The sequence below is a fragment of the Mastigoproctus giganteus genome, chromosome 5 (genome assembly GCF_048544385.1).
Source record: "Mastigoproctus giganteus isolate SK-2022 chromosome 5, ASM4854438v1, whole genome shotgun sequence".
Classification (NCBI taxonomy): domain Eukaryota; kingdom Metazoa; phylum Arthropoda; class Arachnida; order Uropygi; family Thelyphonidae; genus Mastigoproctus; species Mastigoproctus giganteus.
The window spans coordinates 153165305-153190535 of NC_143579.1; the positions used below are offsets into that span (position 1 = coordinate 153165305).

The window sequence follows — 25231 nt, forward strand, 5'->3', positions numbered from 1 at the left end:
TTCCAGCCATTTATCATTATTACAGCTAATAACTTGTCCCAGATAAGTATATGACTCCACCTTTTCAATTACAGCTCCTTCAATCATTATTTCCCTTTCCGTGGCATACTTGTTCATCATTACTTTTGTTTTAGCCATATTCATCTTTAGTCCAAAATCCTTACTAACTGTGCATAACTGATTAAGATTTTCCTCTAATTCTTTGGGATCGTGGCTTATGACCACAATGTCATCTGCAAATCGTAAGTGGTTTAGGTACTCTCCATTCACATTGACTCCTTTCTGCGACCAGTCTAATCTTCTGAAAGCTTCCTCAACGGCAGCAGTAAACAGCTTCGGAGATACTGCGTCTCCTTATCGAACTCCTTTCTCGATTTTAAATTTGCTACTGTCTTTGTCTAGTCTAATAAAGGAGGTAGCACTCTCATATATTTTCTTCAAAATCATAATATATGGGGTATCTATGCCTTGTCTTTCCAGTGCCCGAAACATTGCCTTATGCTGTATGGAGTCAAATGCCTTTTCATAATCCACAAATGCCAGGCATAATGGTGTTTTATATTCATTTGCTTTCTCCATTAGCTGTGATATTACGTGAAGGTGATCCATAGTTGAGAATCCTGTCCTAAAGCCAGCTTGCTCTTTCGGTTGATTCTCTTCAAGTATTCTTTCTAATCTGTTAGTAATGACCATTGTGAACAACTTGTAGATGTGGGATAACAAGCTAATTGGTCTATAATTTCCAATTTCTGATTTATCTCCTTTCTTATGCAGCAAAACTATGATTGCATTATTCCACTGCTTAGGCGTCACACCTTTTCTAATGCACTTTGTGAAGAGCCTTGCCAGTTTTTGTGTTATGTCTCTTCCTCCCAATTTTAACAACTTTACAGTAACTTCATCTTCCCCCGGGGCTTTCTGATTCTTCATTTTCTTCAATGCATGTTCTACCTCATCAGGAAGAATATCGGGTATGTCATATGTGTTGCTACTTTGCAATCCATCCTCCCCACTGCTCGTATCATTCCCTCGCTCCTTGTATAATTCTCTATAGTAGTCTTCTGCTTTTTGAATTACGCCTTCTCTGCTGTTTATAAGTACACCATCGCTATTCTTCAGTTTCAGTATCATTTGTCTTTCTGTATTACTGCTCATGGCTGCTGATTTAAATCCTTTGTTTTCCCTTAATGCTTGTTCTACTTTTCTTGTGTTAAATCTTCTTATGTCCTCTCTGAGTCTCTTTCTAATGGCTTTGCATAACTCAGTATACTCAATTTTCTCCCTGTCAGTGTTTTTCTTGCTCGTCATTTGTCGTCGTCGGTTCATCATGACAAGTGTTTCTGTTACTTTTAGTAATTCAAATTTTAACTTTTGACTAATTTTTTCTTCTTTGGATTTCTGTTTCCCTACAGATTTCTTGGGCTTTATCACTTTCTGAAATATTCCTCGTCGATATCTTGGTCCTGAGCAGTCTGCAGAAGCTCAAACTTGTCCTTAAGTTCCAGTACATATTGCTTTTTCTCCTCCTCTGTTATCTCAAAGACCTTTGTATTATTTACTCGAGTCAGTTTTTTCCTTTCCTTTCCTACATCTATATCAAGTGTACATCTTACCATTCTGTGATCACTTCCATCGGTAACATCATTCACAATATATCTTCTGTTAGTGAGGATGAAGTCGATTTCATTAGTTGGTAATCCATTTGGACTCTTCCATGTCCACTTTCTGTTCACCCTTTTCTTGAAAAAAGGGTTTATTACTGACAGTCCTTGAGATTCTGCAAATTCCACAAGTCTTTCACCTCTTTTATTTCTTTCACCAATTCCAAAATTTCCTATAGTTCCTCTTTCTGCGCTGTTTTGCCTTTTTCCAACCTTAGCATTGAAGTCCCCCATAATAATAATAGTGTAGTGGATTTTCTAATCATCTAGAAGACTCTCAATTTCGTTGTACATTTCTTCAACCTCTTCATCATCATGGCTCGATGTTGGTGCATAAATCATTATAATCTTTAGCTTGTACCTCTTAGAAATCTTGAGCATTAGTCTTGACACCCTTGGTGATGTACTTTTGAATTCCAAAATGTTGTTTTTAAAATCTTTAAAATCTTTTTTTCAATAACATGAATGAAATAGACTGATTTTGACTAAATCACATGTGCTGAAAACAGAAATGAGAGTAGAAAGTTTGTAGCACATCATGTTTTCATGTTATGGCTTCGTGCTCCTTTTTTCCAAAAATTGTGAATTTTTATTTATCTAAATGTATTTGACTACTTCTCTTGTAAATTAACTGCTTGAAATAGAAATGACAACCAGTAATGACAACCAACTTTTCTTGTAAATTAATTGCTTGAAATAGAAATGACAACCAGTAAGCATTCCAAATGGATAAAAAATAACATATTTAAACTTTATAAACACCTATTTAGCTTAAGCAAGCAATTAACCCACAAAAGTGAATGCAAAAATAGGAAATCTTACTACTTACAGTTATTTTTTCCTCTTATGAGCAGAATGGCCCTCCCTTATCAGAAAAGCAATAGTCGCCCATCATTGCTGGATCCCATCTTCCTTGGTACCTCTGCTCCATAGTATGGATATCTTGGTGGAATCATTCCCCCCTGCTCGCCACCATTGACAGATTCTAAGTTGTCTGAAAAAAGTCCAGGTGCGAATGTAGGAAGTGCATCTTCAGCAACATTTGGCATCCTAACTTGCGATAGTTATGGAACAATTCTTCTATCAACTTTTTATTGTTCTTTACTTTTTTATTCCCTAAAAACCCACCAACACTAGCTCTGAAGGATTTCCACACAGCTAATTCAGTGGCATTAAGTTTAGTTTCAAAGATTATCCTTTAAAAGCCATCTAATTCGTGGGCCTATGAATATACCCTCCTTCAACTTTGCATCACTAATTTTTGGAAACTGGCTTTTAAGTATTTGAAACCTCCACTATTTTTGTCCAGAGCCTTTCACAAAATTTTTCATGAGACCCAACTTAAAGTGCAAAGGCAGGAGAAAAAAATGGTTTCACTATATGCGTGCATTTGATGTTGAGTTTCCCAGGAACATAATTCTTCTCTGATGGGTTATTCCTTCACAATATAATGATGTCCTACTGCTCAACTATTCCATAAACACAGGAAACAACAATACTTAGCAAAACCACCCTGTAGTTCAATCAGTGATTACTTTTAAATCACCACAGATTTTCCCAACAGTATTTCTTATAGTTTAAGGCATTTAATAGTATGACATGCTATCATAGGTTTCTTTCATAGCCACTAAATGAGCTACTGGGACCAACAGTTTGATATTACCATTCTGCAGCAAAACTGCTTTTAAACTGAGTTTAGAAGAATCAATGAATAACCTAAATTCTTCAGGATTGTGTTCAAACCCTAGTTCATCCATCAATCCGCTTACATCTTTGCAGACATAAAGAGAAATTTCCAATTGATAATAACCTGCAAACTCTTAAGTTAAGTTTTTAAACACAGAAATCCTTGAGGTTTTTGCCAGCAAATTCCACTATTGCAACTATTATAAGCTAGATCCTAATAGCTCAACCTGTTTCTTTGAAAGATTTAAATCCCTAACCAAATCATTAAGTTCACATTGCTCAATTAAGTGTGGTGTTTTGTTATTTTCAGGATTGTAACTAGGATCGGCAGGCATTGAGGGGCCAGGAATGGGCTCTAGTGACTCTTGCTCTTCTTCCAGAAGAGTGATTTCTTCACAACTAGGTGGAGGAATAACGAGTTCCGGTGTGTGTGTGTGTGTGTGTGTGTGTGTGTGTGGCACTGGTCTTATTGCAGATGGAAGGTTGTGGTATTTTATTTTAACTCTATTTTTCCTTGAAAACCTCTTGGTATTTGAGAGGCAGAAATAACAATCTTCGAGGTGACTTGTTGGTTCTTGACAGATCATTGGAACAGCAAAAGGCATTTTAGAATTGTTCCCCTTCCCTTCATCCATTCAGTCAGATTTACATATCATGTTATACAGCACACATTCAGTACCCACCTTTTATCCTGATCACCCATGTGACAACCAAAATAAAAATAAGCTTGTTTCATCTTGTTTGTGATTGATTGATGTTGCAACTTCACTGTAAATTATCCAAAAACATAGCAAAAACTGTTTGGCGAATTAATGCACGCACAGCATTTTTGCTCCATTTCATGAGTTTTTACAAGCCCAAAACAGAACTTTAAAATGTCAAAACCTACCACAAGATCTTAAAAATCAAAACTAACCCCAAAAACGTACATTTAAGGGCTAAAGACAGCTTGTAAACGAGTTGTCTTTCACAGAGGGGGCTGGCCGGCAGAAATATAGTAGGGCCCAAAAGTGTTACCACATAATAAGGATTATAGCATACCTTCAAATACCTACTAGCTATTTTATATTTTTTTAAACTGTTTTTGCATTATTCTAAAAAAAAAAAAAAGTTATATGATAGAAATTTTTTTTACTGTCATATTCGTAATCAGCACAAAAATTAACAAAAAATGCTTTCTTTCACCCATGTTAGCAAAACCTTGTTGACCAGTGTAATTAATAAGAGAAAAGGAAATAGACAACCTATGCCTTCCTCCAATAGGTAATTATCCAGCTGACCTTTGAATTTACCCCAACAGTCAACCTCTACCACTCAAGTAGGTAACTTATTCCAGTAATTTATAACTAACAGGCTAAAATAAAACTTACTGCAATCCAGTCTAAACATCTCCCCCTGTAACTTGAAATTATGGCCCCTAGTTCTGGAATCATTTATAACTGAAAATTTCATCCTCATTCATTTTACTTATGCCTCTCAGAGGCTTAAACACCTCAATCAAGTCTCCACTAACGTGCCTCATTTCCAAGCTCTGCCATCCACATATTCAAAGTCTTTCTTCGTATGGATGTCCTTTTGCTGATCTCACCAGACGAGTTACCCATCTTTGGACCCTTTCAAGAAGCACAATATCTTTTTTTAGGTGCAGTCTCCACACTTGAACACAGTATTCCAAGTGTAGTCTAACAATAGTCTTATATAACTGGATTATAATGTCCTTATCTCTACTAGTAATTGTGAGATAAATCATCGATAGGACATCATTGGCCTTCCTTGCAACCTGTCTACAATGCTCAGAGAACTTCATGTCTGAAGACCGCATTGTAAAACCCACATCCTTTTCCTCTAGTACTGGCTTTAGTTCAACTCCACCATATGTACAAGTTATTTTGGGGTTACTATTCCCCTGGTGCAATACCTTATACTTTGCAGGATTAAAGCATAGCTGACATTTTTCTGACCATCCCTGAAGTCTATCTAGGTAACTCTGAAGAAGTTCTGCTAGGCAGTGATCACTACTCTACCAATCTTTACATTATCTGCAAATTTAGAATCATGCACTCTATCCCTTCAATGTCATTATGAAAATCAAAAACAACAGTGGTCCTAATACTGACCCTTGGGGAACACCACTTCTTACATCAACCCAAACTGAGGAATAACCACTTATCACGACCCTCTGCCTCCTGCCCTGAAGACATTCAGCTATCCATCTATGGATTTTCCCTGTGATTCCAACCTGTTCCAGCTTATAAAGTAACCATTCATGTAGGACTGAGTCAAATGCTTTGCTGAAATCCGAAATAAACAATGTTTAAATTAATGTCAAAGTCCAGCTCTTGAATGACCCTGTCAAAATAGCTAACCAGATTAGTTAAACATGATTTTCCCTTTACAAAACCATGCAGAATTTCATTTCTATCTAAATGATCCTGAATCCACCATTGATCATAATCTCCATGATTTTCCCTACTACTACTACTGAAGTTAGACTAACTGGCCGATAATTTCCCACTTCACTCTTAGAACCCTCCCCATACCAAACCAATGGAATTACTCCCAAGTCCAGTGATGCTCTTATAATTAGCCTCAATGGTTCAATGCACTCACTTGCTGCCTTCCTTAAGATTATAGGGTATATATGCCATCAACCCAAGGAACCTTACTGGCCTGTAGGCTCAAAAGTTTTTTCATTAAATAAACATGCGAAATTTCAACATCATTAATTACATTTTTTTCAACTTCACTCCCATAATTTATCATTAACATAAAGGGTTTTCTTCTGTAAATATCGATGCAAAGTAACTGTTCAATTAATATGCAACTTCAGCTGGGGTATCTAATACTATCCCACGTATTACATAAGGGTCCAATCTGGTTTTCCTTCTTTTCTTTGCATTTATATATGTGAAGAATTCCTTATCCCCACTCTTTGCTAGCCTAACCTTTTCTGTACTATTGTTACAGATCAATTTGTAGCTGTAGGCTTCAGTACTTTTTATTGCTCTGTAACTTTTCCATGCAGTCTTTTTCTTCTCAAGTAATCTGGAAACTTCCTTATTCATCCAACTTGGAATCTTCCTCATGGAGTATTTTTTTAATGGTATATAAGCATTCAAGTTTTAATGTTTTAAAGGTATACCACAAATCAACTGTATTTGCTCTCTGTGAGATATCTACCCAGCTAATAGAGGCCATGTAGCATCTTAAGCTGCCATAATTTCCTTTCTTGAAATTATAATCTATTCCTTTGCCTTTAGCTATTGCTACCTCTCTCCTCATTGTCCACCGTAGAACTTCGTGATCACTTCCTGCTACTGGTTCCTGTACTGTCAGCTCTATTATGTCATCTGGTTCATGGGTGATGATGAGGTCTAGAATATTCTTTTCCCTAGTACTTCCCCTGATATGTTGTTACAAATAATAATCATCTAGTTGATTTAAAATTTTTTCCCCCATATAGAATTTCCTTCCCATTTGCCCCAATCAAGTAGAGGCAAATTAAAATCACCCATAATAAGACACTGATGCTTACTTGCCCATTCCATTTGCACATAGAGGCTCTCATCATAATCTGCACAATCACCTGGGCTGTAAATTACTCCCACTCTCATTATACCTTTGCTTCCAACTACCTCACACCATACAGATTCTATACTAGCATGTGAAATGTCTGAATCTGGGAAAGCTTTCATCCTTCTCAGGCTGCTTTTGATAAGAAGCATGGCCCCCACCACCCCTTCAAGCTTCCCTATCCTTCCTAAATACATTATACATACTGTACTGAAACTCATCATCCCCTATCTCCGGTGGCACCATGTTTCTGTAAGTACTATAATGTCAGCATTACTTGTCCTAACCAGCAAACCAGCAGTTTGAATTCACTCATTTTATATAGTAAATGATCAGAGACTAGCAGTACTCCTTCATGATGACTTGAACACACTTCAAAGATGGTCAGAGAGATGGCAACTATGTTTTAATGCTGCTAAATGCAAGGTCTTACACTTGGGGAATAGCAAATCAATTATATACTTGGTGGGATTAAATTAAAAACAGTTTGTTTGGTTTTTAGGAGCATTAGCAACTAAGGCCATATTGCTCTGGGGATATGCGGTGGTCATTCCCTGACCTTTCCGCATCCTCCGTATTTGGTGGTCATGGGCTCTAACTCCAGTCTAATCAAGAAGCGTGTGCTACGCACACTGTTCCTGCCCACCAGGCTACGGAGGCTCCCCAAATTAAAAACAGTGGAGGAGGAAAGGGATCTGGGAGTTACAATATGGGCAGATATGAAGTTTTTTGAACAGTGTAAATAGGCATCCAGGAAAGCCCATGGTGTCCTATCGATGATTTATTGAACGCTACTCTGTAGAGACAGGGAGATCATAACCCACTGTGAAAGGCAATTGTAAGACTGCATTTGGAATATTGTGTTCAAGTATGGAGACCTTATTCGAAAAAAAAGACATTGGCCTTCTTGAAAGGGTCCAAAGAAGTGCAATTTGAATGGTGAGATTGGCAGAAGGACAACCATATGAGGAAAGACTTCGATTATATGGGCTGAGACCTTAGCAACTAGGTACCTCAGAGGTGACCTAATTGAGGATTATAAGGCACTGAAAGTGATTAGTAAAATGAATCCCACTGTTATAAAGAATTCCATAACTAGGGATCATAAATTCAAATTACAGGGCTTGAGGTTTAGATTAGATTGTATAAAGTTTTCTTTTAGCCAGCAAGTTGATTGCTGGAACAAGTTGCCTTTGCAGATATTTGAGACTGACAGTTTGAATAATTTCAAAGGTCAATTGGATATTTAACTATGTGGAGAGAAGCATATAATTTGTTTTCTTCTCTACTTGGTTATTTTTTTTCCGGTGCAGCCAAAGCCTGTTGATTTCTTGCACTATATTGCAAATAAAATTATTACTATTACTAGTGCAGTCCAGCAGGGTTCAGTGCGTGCCCTTTTGTTTTCTATATTTATTAATGATATTGATTAAGATCTGTCAGGCTCGATGTTAAAGTTTTCAGATGATACAAAAGTTTCGAGTGGTAATGGAATAGTTTACTCCAATGCAGAAAAATATTCATTTTGATCTGCAGGTAACCATCCACTGAATTGCTTACAAAATAGTAATCCCCCCCCCTCTCTGGAGCATGATTTTTGCAATTTTGAGTGAAAATCTTTGCGTGTATTACGTGTCAATTAAATTTGTTCCGGAACTGTTGAATGACAACGAAAAGGTTGCCACCAAGAAATACGCAAGTAACTGAAAAAAGGGTGGAAATAGAATAAAGTTTTATCAAATGTATTGTTATGATAATGATACCGTAGAATGCAGGGGAAAACATATTCAGGAATGCATACAATATGAACTTGTTATTTTATTTGACGTAATGATACATGGCCATAAACACAATGAAAGAAATTTCTTTCCTCCAAGTGAAAATCAAAATTGCTCTATGCAAACAAAAAAAAACAAAAAAAAAAAAAAAACACATGTTTAGTCAAATGTGAAAACACTGTTGCTTGTTTTTTTTTTTTTTGAAATTATGACTTTTGAATTTGTAAAGTCTATTATAAAGAGGTACTACTACATTTTCCATTCAAGAACTTTCGGCCCAAAGAAACTCTCCAGTAACTGAAAGTAAAATGGATATGATGATATTCCAATCATTCAACAGTGCAACTTGCTCACAGCTGAAGACTTCCAGCAAATGAAAATAATATTCAGTGAATGGCATTCTATATGTTATGCAGGGGTAAATACAATTTAAAAGCAAAAACACAAGCCTGCAATAAGAATCATGGAAGAATTTTTAGGCAGTTCACACACACACACACACACACACACACACACACACACACACACACACACACACTATAAAATAAGTATATATAAAAAGGGTGTATCAGAGAAGAGTAACAAACATTATAATTAAACAATGTTGTAATTAAACATAAACAATGGTTATGTTTAGAGAATGTAAAACTATGGATTTTATGAAGTTCTATTAAGTTATAACCTTAAGAATTAACTGATAAGGAGATAATTATATTTACTTTTCACTTTTAATCACAGAAAAAGAAAAACTTCATTCAATTTAAAAAAAAACCAAACAAGACTAGAATGTAACATATGCAATATATTATCTAACTTGTTTAATTAGGAACTAAAGCTTTTACATGAAATCATTGGGGGGGGGGGGGGGCAGAGATTATTATTAACTTGAATTTTGGGTGTTGTTTTCCTCTCTCTCTTTCTTCCAAACTTGTAAGAGTTTAAATGATATTAACCCAGATATTAGCCTGGGCTAATATCATTTATCATCAGGATATTAACCCAGTGGTGGCAGTCACCTGAAAGGTGACCCTCAAAAATAACATTTCCTGCATTAACTGTTAATCAATGATTAAAAATCTGAAATAAGTTTAACCTTCTTAAATACAGTCAAACTTTTAATACAATAGTTTCTGAAGTGCTTTTTTTTTTGGTGCATGGAACCTGCCCCCATCTTTGCAACTATATTTGACTTGTTGCCTGAAGAGCGAAATGAAATTGGATAAGCATCGATGCTGTGTTTGTTTAGTTTGAGGTTACTTGTTTTTTTCTTGAACTAGTTCAATAATCATCTACAGTCTTTACTCTACTTGTTTTTGAAAAATTTATTATTGTTTTCTCATAGTAAAGAAGGGAAAAATGAAATCCAACATTCTCTCAAGATCCGCCACTACACTGAGGGAAGCATGTACTTAGTTTCAAATCACATGCATTGGGAAGTGTTCAAAATTTGAAATAAACCTGAAAATACTTGTTACTACACTATGTATCTACTACACTATTCTTTTACCTTTCACATATCTACTACACTATGAAATTGGATAAGTATCGAACTGTGTTTGTTTAGTTTGAGGTTACTTGTTTTTTTCTTGAACTAGTTCAATAATCATCTACAGCCTTTACTCTACTTGTTTTTGAAAAAAATCATCATTGTTTTCACATAGTAAAGGGGGAAATGAAATCCAATATTCTCTCAAGATCGCCACTACACTGAGGGAAGCATGTACTTAGTTTCAAATCACATACACTGGAAAGTGTTAGAAATTTGAAATAAACCTGAAAATAAAAGCAACTAATAGTATCTACAATAGATAAACACATGTACGTATACAGATATTTGTAAACACACATTGTATGTGTGTGTTTATGTATACATGTATGTATGTATACATACATACGGCGCCTCCATAGCCAGGTGGGCAGGAGCGGCAGTGCATAGCACACGCTTCTTGATTAGACCGGGGTTGAAGCCCATGATCACCAAATACGGAGGATGCAGAAAGGTCTGGGAATGACCACCGCATATCCCTGGAGCAATATGGCCTTAGTTGCTAATGCTCCTAAAAACCAAATAACAATATATACATGTATGTATATATACATACATGTAAATCCTACACTAAAGTCTACATATTTATATTAACCAGATTTATTCTAACTTGATTCTTATTTTTACTTTAATAAATTACACTGCATTGGAACTACCTTGTCCATACAGTATTAGAAAGTGCTAATTTCATTTTCGTTGTTTTTTGTCCATTCACTTTTCTTCTACTACTATAGACAAGTACAGAAACACAGTTACTGATACATGGTCAGGTGTAGTTCACTGATGAAATACCTGATCATGTATCAATATTTGTTGCAGCTGACATCAGATCAGGCACTTTTGCCTTACTATATTCGACCATTACCTAAATATGTCCCCTCCATACCTGATGACAGCTGTACCACTTTCTATTTTTATTCTTATTTTTGTTTAATTGATATTTTGCTGTACTAATTTTTCTTTACAGTTCTCTAACCTATTGGCTTAGTGATTTAGCCCGTAATTTTCTTAATTCATCATAACTTTTAGGATATTAACATTCTTTTCGTGTATCAATATATATTTCTGCTGACATCAGATCAAGCATTTTTTGAATTACCTATATTAGAACCTTTACTAAAATTGTTTTCCCCCCATATCTGATGACAGCTATACTATTTTCATTTTATTTTGATTTGCATTTTATTAATATTTTGTTGTACTAATTTCACTTTACAGTTCCCCCACTTTATATTCGCTTGGCAATTCAGTACATAATTTTCTTAATTCATCATAACCTCTAGGATATTAACATTCTTTCAACCTTTCACTAATCTATTACTCTTCTTTTTATGTGTGTACCTTGTGTAACTTTCAGGCACCTTGTGTAACTTTCGCATACAGTTATACTTACTTAATTTAATATTAATACTAATTATATATATATATATATATATAAATGGGTTTTCAATGTAACTCTTTAAAAGAAAAGTTTAAAGAGTCACATAGAAGTATATAGGAAAATAAAAAATAAAACAAAAATAAAACAAGAAAAAAGAAAAATAAAAGCATAAGATGGTTTTATTTTTTAGGCTCTTTTAATTTTTTCCATTGTTGCTGCACCTGTCAGATCAGCACCCCTATCCATAACACTTATCTAATCTATTTTGCTATATTTCATTATGGTTGCTGGGCATCTTACTATTACTAGTAGTGTCCTGGTTCCATATTCCATTCTAATATATTTCAGTAGAATCGGGTTAATACAAAGGGACCTAAATTTTCACATTTTGTAATAAATTCCCAAAAAAAGTGTCAATTTTACCTTTATTATTATTATTACTTTTTGGCACATACTATTTATTTAAGAATAATAATAATAATATCAAAAATAAATAAAAATTAATTAATTGAAATTAATAAAATAAAAAATAATAAAAACAAAAGCCTTGTCTAAAATACAGTAGGATTGACACACTTTTTAAAGATTTTATTTATTTGTAAGATTAACTAAAGAAAAGCAATTAACAGAAATGAAAATATTGTACAGTATATATTTTGATATTTAGAATATTTTAGTATCACAGTAAAAGAATTAATGTTAATATAAAAGGAGACATACAACCCATTAAATTTTTTATAAATTTAAATTTAATTTAAAGAAAGAATTCAATGTTGTTTGCACCGTTTTAGTCCTATATGCATTTTTAACTACAGCACAGACATTATAAAATGCAACAGTTGTTTCTTTATCAACGTTACTGCAGGCCAACACATTCTCTAATTATGTTCAATGCATTTTGGGCATCTTTTTTAGATGGTAGTGTGTGTGTGTGTGTGTGTTTCTTCACTTTCGCTGGTGTTGCATTGCTGTAGTAGAAGCTACATGTACCTTCACAAACTCTTCAAATTCGCAAACAAAATCCATAGCATCCAAAAAACATCCAAAAATCCAAAAACATTATTTTGCTTGGTGCTGAGCAGCTCTTCTGGTGTTGCATTGCTGTAGTAGAAACTACATGTACCTTCACAAACTCTTCAAATTCGCAAACAAAATCCATAGCTACTTCAAATTCCCCATTCCTCAATGTTGCTATCACATTTATCTGCTGGACCATGTTTTTCAATGATATTCTCCCCAAAGCCACTCTTTCTGAAGCAGTTGATTATTACACTTGATGCAATACTGTCCCAAGCAATAACAAGATTACAGATAGCATCCAAGACAATCCAATTTAGCTGTAACTTGTTTTCTCCCTCCTTTGTTGAGGATCAAGTAGCTTGTTAAGCAGGCTCTATATGCACCCTTGTGGTTATAAATAATGCCTTGATCCAGTGTCTGCATAAAATTGGTGGCAAAAAAAAAAAAAAAAAAAAAAAAAAAAGAGGTAAACTGCAGCCATTATCACCCACTGCAGGATAGAAGCCTCCTCAACAATTCATGTTAAGGGAAATGGACCATGATCTACCAAGCTGGTCCAGTTCAGGTTGGCAGATCGACCATATTTAGCAGTCAGGGGCTTGATCCCCGGTCTACTCAAAAAGCGTGTGCTATTGCACTGCCACTCCTGACCACTCGGCTACAGATGGTAATGGGAGGTTACAAACAACAGCCATATATTTGTCAACTTAAGTGTCTCAGCAGAATGTACTGTATAATGATCTAGAATCATCAAGATGTTCCTTTTTTCTGAAACCATTCTTATGTCCACTTTTGATAACCAAGACTGAAAAATTTTGACAGTAAGCCAGGCCCTTCCATTGGCCACATGATCACAGGGAAGTTGGTTAACTTCTTTAAAACATCTTGGCTTGGAAAACTTATCAATCACCAGTGGGCATAGTTTTGCATTGCCATTTGAATTGCAGCATAACAGAATAGTGAATTTTTGTTTACTTCATTTTCCACCATGACAATACTCTTCTCAAACAGCGAATGCTTTGTTTGGCAGAAAATTATAAAATAAACCTGTCTCATCAAGATTAAAAATATCCTTTGCCTCATATTTTTCAAGAATGGACCATACAAAACACAACCAGTCTGTAACCTTTTCCTTGTCGACTATTCCAGATTCACTGCAAACATTTCGTGAAACCAAGTTATTCCTGTATTTAAATCTTTGGATTTAAAGTTGCTGATTCCATCTTGCTGAGCCATCTAATTTGCCAATATTGGCAAATTAGATGCATGCATTTTTTGGTACCACTCAAAATGTTTTGTTTCAAACTCCTCGTGTTTTGAACCAGGAATTCATTTCCTGTTTTTTTTTTTTTTATTGCTGCTTCAGTGTCACACAGTTCAAGTTTTTTTCAGTTTTTCAACATTGTAGGTGTAAAGGGATGTATTCCTTTGCAATGTCCGTTCAATTATATCAGCCTCCTGTATAAATTTCAGTTCAATTTCCAGGCTCAACTCCATCAGTCTACGTTTTGTAAATATAACACTACTAGATGAGATTTAATATAAACAAAACTTTAAATTAATTTAAAGAGAAGTTCCAAAAAAGACATCAGCTCAGATAAAATGGCAAAAAAATAGATTAATGTATACTATAGCAAAAGATTCTTTGAAGTGGCATAACAATGGCAACTGACCTTAATCAAGTGGAGAGCGAGGGAGTATATATAACCAACTTAGAAAAATGTTTTTTATTCTTTTGTTAATTTAACGTGATGTTTTTCAGAAAGGAGTGAGACAAATTCCTCAAGGGTTCAAAGTTCATAATACATATCAACTGAATTTTGTAATAAATGAATATAATTACATAGAAATCCTTATCCTTTTGCAGGGGTACTTCATATAAAGGAGTATTTTGGATAAACCGAGTTTGTATTAACAAGATTTTACTGTATCGTTATTTTTTCATATTTTTTAAGACTTTCACTACAACCTATTTTTATTAATTATATATACAGTGGATTCCGGTTATTTGGGCCACCGGTTAATCGGGGCAAATCTTAAAAAAACAGAAATCAATTGAGAAAATAGCCAGGGCTTACTTCGCTTAATTGGGACAAAATGCCGTTTAATCGGGGTAGGAGAGCGCAGCACTGGAGATTACTCTACGATTGTCTCCGACGGTACCACGTGGTTCGGTCAAAATTCTGGAGGTCACAACCATAAAGCAATAAAAACAATTAGCAGTCACCTGTTTATTGGACTTTTCTGTTAGTGCAATCTATCATAAACGGACAGTAAACTCGATCTTACTGAATTTGCGATAATACCGACAGCTGGAATTCTGTGGGTTATTATGGTGAAATGTGTTTACACTTCCATGAAATCTTCAATCATATAAAAAAATTAATTTTCAGAATCTTCTCTTCATTGCTATTTTTAAAGCTTCTTAATTTGTTACTCCGTTCTCACTTGCACGTATCTGTGTTACTTGCAATTTGTGTGTGCCGTGTTCTTTGTTATTGAATGCTTATCTTTTTACTGTTTTAAATTTTAACCCCCGACCAAAAATGTCAGTGAATAGAAATGTCAACTAGTTCGTATGTACATATTACAGTATGTATTAATTATTCCGATTATCACGTATATTCTTCCGATTTTCATGTATCATTTAATTTTTTAATTGGTAAGGTAATAAAGGGTAAATTTGTGCTTAATATATCTTTACTTTTATAGCCTGTGGTTAATATTCCTCCTATTTTTTTTAAAATTAGAATCACTGTTTAATAGAATTAAAATTCAATTCACAAACGTGATCACAATGACTGGCGCTTACTACACATCGTATAGTGAATGATACTTTACTATGGTGAGTTCCTCGTAACGTGATTTGATTGTGCAGTGAACCAATTGTAAAGGGGGGGGATTATACATTGTATTTTTAACTATTTACGTGAAACGTCTGATAACTTGGGCAGCCGCTTAAACGGGCCAAAATGCACTAGTCCCGATGTGTCCCAAATAACCGGTATGGACTGTCTATATATATATATATATATATATATAAACGGTTACAGTTAGCACTATGAAAATCGGTGGGTATGTCATTTAGGGTATGAGGAAGCAATTTGCAGAAGAAAAAAAAATTAGTTAAAATTTCTGCCACCAGGAGAAAATGGTGCTGTACTTATGTAAAAGTTGTCATTTACTTCAAGACACGCTGCTTATGCCAATGACATCCTGTTAGATAAAAGCATAAAGGCCAACGGCACCGTCAATAACCATTATGGCTCTTACAAAAAATGAACATGGTCTTTTAGTAAAACTGTTCTACCAGAATAATAGTAATGCTAATGCAGCACTACACGAATATCAGAAACTTAAAGGTTTGTGTAAAGGGCTTTTGATGTCAGTGCAGCTTCGAAAACTAATAAAGAAATTTGAAGCGACTGGGTAGTTAGTTGTAATTCCAAGCATGACCACGTATCAGAACAGAGGTAGTAGATGAAGTGGTGGTTGCAATGGCGTCCAGGTCAGAATGCAAAACACTACCAGTCAGTAGTGCCAAAGGTGTGTCAAGAGACTTGAACTTTCCTTGGTCATTGCACTAAGATTTCTGGCTCGTATGGAACTTGACAATATGTGGGCTTGAATGATATTGTGGTCTGATGAGGCTCATTTTACTCTTCGCGGGGCTGTAAATGCACAGAACTATCGAATATGGGGAACTTCTCGTCCATCTGCTGTGCATGAAAGACCACTATAAAGTCCATACATTACAGTATGGTGTGGATTCAGAGCAGAGTTTATAATCGGACCATTTTTCTATGAAGTCTACACATCATGGTCCTGTAAAGTGTATGGTAACTAGTGCATTTTTTTTTTTTTTTTTTTTTTTTTTTTTACGATAACCCCAAACACGAAAGGTATCAAAACCTATAGTACTTAATATCATGCATGGGTTGAAGGAGAAATATGGGGAAGGGGGTGGGGGATGCCGGAAACTTTGCTCTAGGTACTCCACTCTTCTAAGAGATCACATTATTCCTGCTCTGCAAGAAAGACAATGCTTAGAGACTGCAGTGTTCATGCAAGATAGTGCCCCTCCCCACATTGGTCGACAAGTGAAGGACCTGCTCCATTCAACATTCGGAAATGATTGCATAATTTCTAGAGACTTTCCATAGTTCTGGCCAGCCCGATCAAAAGATCTCAATCCCTGTGATTTCTGGCTATGGGGATACCAAAAAGACAGAGTTCACTTTGGCAGCACACAGATGCTTGTCGATTTGAAAGTAAGCATTAAATAGCATGCAGTCAACATCCCCAATAAGATGCTACATGAAACTGTGTTACATGCAGTCCTCAGTTTTCAGAATGTCATATCAAGTGAAGGAAGGCACAAAGAACAATATCTGTAGATTTCTAAGTTCTGATATAAAAATCTAATCCTAAGTTAAGCATTTCATTTCATGTTTACAGAGCCAATTTCTTCCCCAGTGGTGGAAATTGGAACTAATTTTTTTTTCTTCTACAAATCGCTTCCCCATACCCACTGATTTTCACAGCGCTTTCTCTAACCATTTTGACACTAGGGTCTCCTGAATAGTGAAACTTTTTCATAACCACCTGGTGTGTGTATATATATATTTATTTATTTTATTTTTTTAATGTAAATGCTATATAATATAATTAAAATTCATTGTCTGGCTGTTAAGCTAATGGGAGGCGAAGATAGGAAGGTAATTAGGATAGAAATAGACGACGGCAGGAGTGTCTATTTTTATCTAATTACCTTCTCAACTTCACCTCCAATTAGCTTAACAGCCAGACAATGACTTTAATTATATTTTATAGCATTTACATAAAATAAATATAAACTTACTAGCTCTATCTATGTAGCCAGTCGCAAGATAGGCGAGTGATTTCATACAAATTACTTACACAGATAACATATGTCTACACATGCATGTGTGCATTCAAAGAAAGTGCATCACCCCTTAAAATTGTAACTGCTGTCCAAGTATATAGCAATATTTCTTACAGATTGCATCAGATAAGATTGACCCGCGTAGGTGATAACATAATATTGCATCAGCTGTTACTTTCAGCTATATAAGCACATTCTGCAAGAGTTGCAGTCATTCCTTACTTGTGTCAGGATGGAGAGTTATGCGCAGTTGATGCCACAAAGAAAGAGTGCTATTGTTGCTTTACATGAGGAAGGATGTTCTTCCCGTCATATTGCTTATAGAGTGTCTTGTAATCAGTTGACGGTGAGTAGATTTCTTTCCAAACTCAAGAATACTGGTTCTGCTGATAGAGAAAAACGAACTGGATGCATACGAGTCTCTATGCCAAAATAGGACTGCGTTTTGAAGTGCTTACGCCTTAAAAATTGTAAAGCTTCTTAGCCTGAGCTGAAAAGAGAATGCAAAGAACATACAGGAGTGGTAGCAAGTTCAATAACAGTCTGAAGACGCCTCTTCAAAAATGGACTTGTAGCCCATTGTCCTAAGAAGCCCCTCCTCACACAAAAAATGAAAAATTAATTTGGTGTAAGGAGCATGTCAAATGGACCCCCGAGTAGTGGAAGTCAGTTATTTTTTTGGATGTTATTGTTATTTGGTTTTTTTAGGAGCATTAGCAGCTAAGGCCATATTGCTCCGAGGATATGCGGTGGTCATTCCCTGACCTTTCCGCATCCTCCGTATTTGGTGGTCACGGGCTCGAACCCCGATCTAATCAAGAAGCGTGTGCTACGCACTGCTGCTGCTCCTGCCCACCTGGCTATGGAGGCGCCAATTTTCTCAGATGAGAAGAAATACAACCTGCATAACTCTGATGGGAGACAAATGATTCACTGTAGAATTGGTGAAGAATACCATCCAGACTATATGGTGTCTACAGTGAAATTCCCTACCAACCAAATGAGATGGGGTTGCATTTCGTATCGCTGAGTAGGTCACCTGCAGTTTATAAAAGGTTCCGTAAATGCCAATGGATACCTGGCTATACTGGAAGGCAAATTGCTGCCAACCATTAGAGACCATTTCAACCTGCCAAATAACTGCATCTTTCAGGGCGACTCTGCTCCTTGTCGTTGGGCAAAAAGTGCAAGTAGGCACTCTGTAGTTACTTTAGCTTAATTTCTGCATTAGAGGTTCAACAGAAACGTATTTACATTTGTTACAGTGAAAAAAATGGTTGGAAGAACAGTCCATTACAATTCTTAGCTGGCCAGGAAACAGCCCAGACATGAATCCTATAGAGAACTGTTGGCATCATGTGGAATCTGCAGTTGCCAAAAAGAAACCAAAGACCCTTCGTGAACTTCAGGAAGCCATAATTCATGTTTGGAACTACAAACTATCAGTTGATTATCTTCAGAAATTGATCTTGTCAATGCCTTGACAGTGTGCTTTAGTTTTAGTTTGCACCTGGTGAACTTTTCATTTTGTTTTCCATTTAAAATGATAAACTGAAGCAAATTGAGGGCTTCTGATAACATTTCAGCCATAATTGTTGTGTTTACCAAAACTGTTGTATAAAGGTTGCAAATGCTCATTTTGGAATATTTTGAGAGCACCTGTCAAAAATTACTTAGTTTTTCCTTAATTATTAATAAACATCTTTTGTTTATATTTCTTTTTGTGATGCTAGTCATTAATGTAATATACAATCGCAAAAAAGGGTTAGAAATGTGAAATTCCTAGGTGATGCACTTTCTTTGAACACCAGTGTGTGTGTGTGTGTGTGTGTGTGTGTGTGTGTGTGTGTGTGTGTGTGTGTGTGTGTGTAGCTATCCCCTCGGATATACATGGGTCGCTATGCCTTAGAAAAGCTACACCGGCCTTTTTGAAGGGGATAGCATTTCCTATATATTTACATTAACACAATTTTTCATTAACATACTTGTATAAACATCATTTCATTTATATAGGTTCCTTCTGCTATCAGAGGCAAACTGCCCCCTCCCCACTAACTCAAATATAAACCCCCTCAAGGCTATCAGAACATTTGCATTGACATAGGGCAAACTGCCTACAGCAATTTCACCATCATGCCATAGTCAATGAAAAGCGTGGCTGCACAGCATCATTTAATCAACACATAAAACAATCAGTAGGTGGGAATTGATTCCTTTTCAGTCTGACCACCACAGAACAAGAAGGATGTAAGAACCCATTCTCATTTAATCTGAACATGCCCGTTGGGCTTTGTGTCGCCTATCCCAGTTTGCTGATTCTGACACTATTTTTACAAAATTTAAATTTAACACATATTTTACAAAATTTTAATTTAACACATTATCTTTTCTCATTTATTAGCACTTCCCATTTAATTTCTATACAATTACCTAAAAATTAAAATCCGGCAAGACTGTAATGGGGACAACAGAAACGGATAGGTATGAGACATTCATTTATTCTGGCTATCGGTCTGCTCAAAGCCCCCGAAGAAGTAGCAGACCAATAACCAAGTGAGAGAATTTTATTTACAATTTTCATTGTTTATTATCATTTTTTATTTTATTTTCTTTGTTCATCATCATTTTTATATTTTAATTTTATTTCCAATTTCATTAATATAATTTTATATAGGCCTTTCAGGCTAAAGATAGTTTACTTTTACTAACTTGTTAGTTTGGTCCTTATACACCTAATTCCATACAGATAGATACCATTAAATAAAATTGACTAATATATATATATATATATATATATATATATATATATATATATAATTTTTAATAATTATTTATGTACATAATAAGAGAAATATATATATATATTCAAAACAATTTTTATTTTTTGCTGCATAAGGACCACCGCTATTCAAATCCTCTGCATTGGTGGTTCAATCGGGTGGTGGACTGGTCCTTCGATCGGTTTGCCTTTGCTGCGATTTGTCTAGCGATTGAAATGCAGTGATTCCCTGACCATTATTGGCCTTGTGGTTCTCCATTGATATGGGGCATAATGGTCAGTCTATTTTTGTTATTTTGGTTTTATTTTATTCTATTGTAGTCTCTATTTGTGATATTTCACGTAATTCGGAACTGGCACCTTACGAGGGGAGGTGCCGCTAAATTCTTAGGTAATTGGCTCTAAATTTTAAAATTGACTTATTATTTTGAATTGGATTTTCTAAATTATTTGGAGATTTTCTGCTACAATTTTTAGTCTCACCTTTCCTTCTCCCTCCCTGTTGATTAATCAACCATGCTACTGGCATTAATTTTGATTTAATATCTAATATCAGTTATATTCAATACTATTTAGTTAATTCCTATTTCAGGTTTATTTCAAATTTTGCACATTTCAATAGTGCATAAAATATGAAATTAAATATCACATTTCCCACAATTTAGTGCCATCTGGAGAAGTTTTGCTTTCCCTATCTTTATTATGCAAAACAATAATAAATCTTTCAAAACAACTAAGACTGTAGCTATTTACTGAACTAGTAGGAAAAGAAAAACATGAAACCTGAAAATATAAACAGTGTTAGTGCTTGTCAGTATCAATGCCTATCTTCATGCAAAAGGCCAAACAGTCGCAAAGATGATCGCAAGTTGCAGCCACGTTCTCGCATGCAATTGGTACATGAAAACGACAACAAACAATTCAGGAACTACTGCAATAAAAGTTTGACAATATTTAGGAAGGGAAGAAAACTTGCAGATATTTTAATCTTTGATCAATGCTTAATACAGGAATTCTATTTTCAAGGATCATCTATTGGGTGACTCACCATTTCCACCTTGCTAAACAGGACTGAATGGGACAAAAGAAGCATACAGATTACGTGAGGAAGAGGAACACAATAAAACACAACAGACCACATTATGCCTGTATCAAAAGTAACTTAATTAAAAAGACAGAATGTGGCCATGTGTCAAGACAATTTTATAGAAAAAGGACTCTATTATACAACCAAACTAAGTTCAATTTCCCTAGGCAATAAAAGATGCAGAATAACCTTACCACATAAAGATGTTATACTGCTACTCTCTTCATGTACAAATTTTCTTGTTACAGCTTCTTCCATTATTTGCTTAACCTAAAATTCAATGAATATAAAACAAAACTATGATAAGAAAACATCGCCAGTAATTAATTACTTGCCCCCCACAAAATAGAATCTATTATTCCACAGCAGAAAAATGGGTGGGGAGGGGATAACTAACCCTTTCAGGAGTAGACACATATTTCATTTGTAGAAATTTATATAACAAGATGGTGGAAAGAAAGATTTTTAAACTGGAGTTGGAGGAGAAGGAGATAGCATCTATAAGCCATTGTTGTCCAATTCTAAGCCGAAACTTTCTGGAATTCAAGTCCAGAAGTGTATGAATTAGAACAAGGTGATACAGAGAAAGGAGATAGAAATACATCGTGGAAAGAAGTAATGAGGGGTTTTTTTTACATTTATTTCTTAATTCCGATTTGATTTTTGAAATAATCTCTCTCTGATATTAAACAAAATACGAACAAATTAATATTTAAAAGCACTAAATGTACAAATTTTTCCTTTTTATATATTTTCAAAATTTCAGAAAAATATCTTACTACACAGCCTCTACTAGAAGAAAGTACACTGCTCAGGACCTGACCTCAACAAATTCAGTTAAATCACTACAGAAGAGGTTAAAAGAAGAAAATATAACTATAATTACAAAACATCACTAATAACTAATACCATGTCTCCCCAAAATGTAAGCCAGTATCCAGTGCATAAAAAATAGGTGGAAAAACAAACAAAGTAACCTCTTGGAGAGTAGATACATATGTTTTCCAAGATTAGTAAATAAAAATAAATAAAGAAAAATAATAAAACATGAAATAAATTTTATTTATATGAGGTTGTTTCATGGTTTTTCATGTATCATTACTGTTGTTAGCATTAGAATTAGAAGAGGCATATGATGCAAGAGGGCAAGCTTCTCAGTATCAGCCGAAAAAAAAATCCCCATTTCACACATCCATTCGCTCTAAAAGGTTGTCCAGTTCTTCCTTGAATTTATTTAAGCTATTAACTTCCACAATGACAGATGAAAATTTGTTCCAGCAATCAACTACCCACTGTCTAAAGGCAAATTTCCGCACAATCTATTCTACAACTGTCTTTCCTCAATTCGAATTTATGCCTCCTCAGAATCGTAATCTGAGCAAGAGGAAGAATCCCATCAGGCTTGAATGGGTTGAGCCTGCACAACCCATTCAAGGCCATACACCCCTCAATCAGATCACCTCACAGGTGCCTAGTCTTCAGATGCTACAATTTGCAGAACTTAAGCCTTTCTTGGTAAGAGGACCCCAGTTCGTTCCCTTCACCAACCTTGTTGCCCTTCTCTGGCTCGTTCTAACAATTCCACATCCTTCTTAAAATGAGGCCTCCACACCTGTATGTGTGGCCTGACCACTGCCTAATACAAAGGAATAATTACCTCCTTATCCCTAATAGCAAAATTCCTGTATACTATTGACAAAACCTGATGACCTGTTCTGGCAGCCGGTCTGCACTGCTCAGTACCACACAGTTGGTACATTTCTCTGGGGTTACTTCTACCCATATGCAGTACTTTGTATTTGTCAAGGTTAAACTTCAGTTGCGAATTCTCAGTTCATCTGCCCAACTTTTCTAGGTCTTGTTGAAGTAGTATACTGTCATTAACAACCCTGTCAACCTTTGTATCATCTGCAAACTTGGACATTAAGCCTGATATACCTTCTTAAATATTACTGAAAAATACAGAAAACAACCATGGGTCCAACAACCAACCTGGAGAACTCTATTAATAACATTAGTTCACGAAGAGCAGTGTCCATTGATTATCACTCTGTCTTCTCCCACTCAACTACCCTTTTATGCATTGTAGCAACTAGCCCTCAATGCCATACTGTTCCAATTTGTACATTAGTCTTCCACGTGCAACAGTATCAAAAGCTTTCCTGAAATCTAAGTACCTCTTATGACACTGTAGTTATGGGCCTATAAAATCTTGTGTATTGCAAAAACACGTTATACGGGAATAAGAACTAGTACAAAAAGGGGGGGGGGATATGTTCCAAAGGCTAACAAAAATACATCTTTTTTATAACTATTGGGAACTTACTTTTTAATTAAAAATAGTAATAACTGAAAAACGTCTTACAAACTGTGATATATATATATATATATATATATGTCAGATAATATACGTTCATTTAATTTTCTTCCTCTTCAGCTGCTAAGTATAATCAAAAGAGAATGTTTTGTCTGTTGCAGAATATCACCTTCTGAACTTTCTTCTTGCAGCATCTAGATTTCGTGTTATCTTCTGCTCTCTTTAAAAAATCAGTATTCTGCGATTGTTTGCTTTTGGTTGACAGATCTTTGTAAATTGCATGGTATGGAACCAAACATTTTTGAAGCTCCCTTTTGAACTTTGTGTTTTTTCAATCAAAGGATCTGCATTCAAAAAATAAGATAATAATTTCTTGGCTGAGTTTATGCCTTCCCACATGCTTTTTAGTGTAAATGGAAATTCAGAATTTATCTGCACTATCTTCCTCTGATTTCATTTTGTTTCCCTCTGATGCCATTTCCACCAAATCCATTTTGCCAGCCTCTTTTTCTACCAGTAATCCTTGAACATCTTCAGTAGTACATCAAAACATTCTCCTCCTCCTCCTACCTAGTTAGCAAGTTCTACAATAGCACCAATTTGACCATATTTCTTGAATGAACCGACTCTGACCTTACATTTATCCAACATGCACGGTTTTACTTCTTTGAGGGATAAAGCTATGATTCCGATACATTCCACAACTGAGAAATGTTTCCATGCCTCCATCACTTCAATAGACTCTGAATCAATTTTTTTCCAAAATCCATTATAACAATTTTTTGATGTAATGAGTTTTAAAGGTAGATATAATGCCTGAATTAGAACATTACCATGACATTTTTGAGGGCTTAAATCTGTTGGATGGCAAGGCACATCCAATAGTAATAAAACTTTGAAATCTAGCGTTTTTCAGCTTTAAAAGTTTTCCACAGCTGGCACAATTTGGAAACCATTCTTGAAATAAATCAGCATTTACCCAAATTATGCCCGAGTTCCTTAAGCATAATTTAGGGCTGGAATTGAATTCACAACAAAGAAATTTCAATATGGTTGTTAAGAACAAAGTTTAGTAATACATACCCAGAAAAATTTATAAAAGTTGTTTTTCATATATGTTGTCACGTATCCAAGGTCCAGATATGCTGTCATACTCGGGACAGAGTTCCGTCCAGGGTTTGTAGTTACTACCTTGTTGTCTCCTTATGTCGTAGGGTCAGTTCAGTGTATTATATTTCCTGGGACATGGTCCCATCCGTGATCATTGGTCATATATGTTGTGACATAGTAGTGATCTAGCTGCCTGACGATTTAGAAGTCGTGCAATGTATAAGAACTGTTGTCAATTTTTATCTCAATCAGTATGGATTTTCTTTGTTCAGTTTATACCAGCATTTGACCCAGTCCAGTGCTGTCTGGTTGTTTATTTTCCTCAGTTTATCATAGTCCCATGGGTTGTCAGTCGCTGCTTTCTTCAGTTTGGTCTACCTTGGTGAA

General features: G+C 35.3%; 1 protein-coding gene across 3 annotated transcripts in view; it reads right to left on the bottom strand.

Annotated features, from left to right (window-relative positions):
- The window catches only part of LOC150085771 (small G protein signaling modulator 1-like), a 744108-nt gene that overhangs the window by 696011 nt on the left and 22866 nt on the right, over window positions 1-25231 (bottom strand). For all 3 annotated transcript variants that reach the window (XM_090374245.1, XM_090374244.1, XM_090374243.1), the window contains exon 3: window positions 21612-21687. In XM_090374245.1, coding sequence (XP_090230371.1) covers window positions 21612-21687 — 76 coding nt within the window. The remainder of the gene's footprint in view (window positions 1-21611; window positions 21688-25231) is intronic.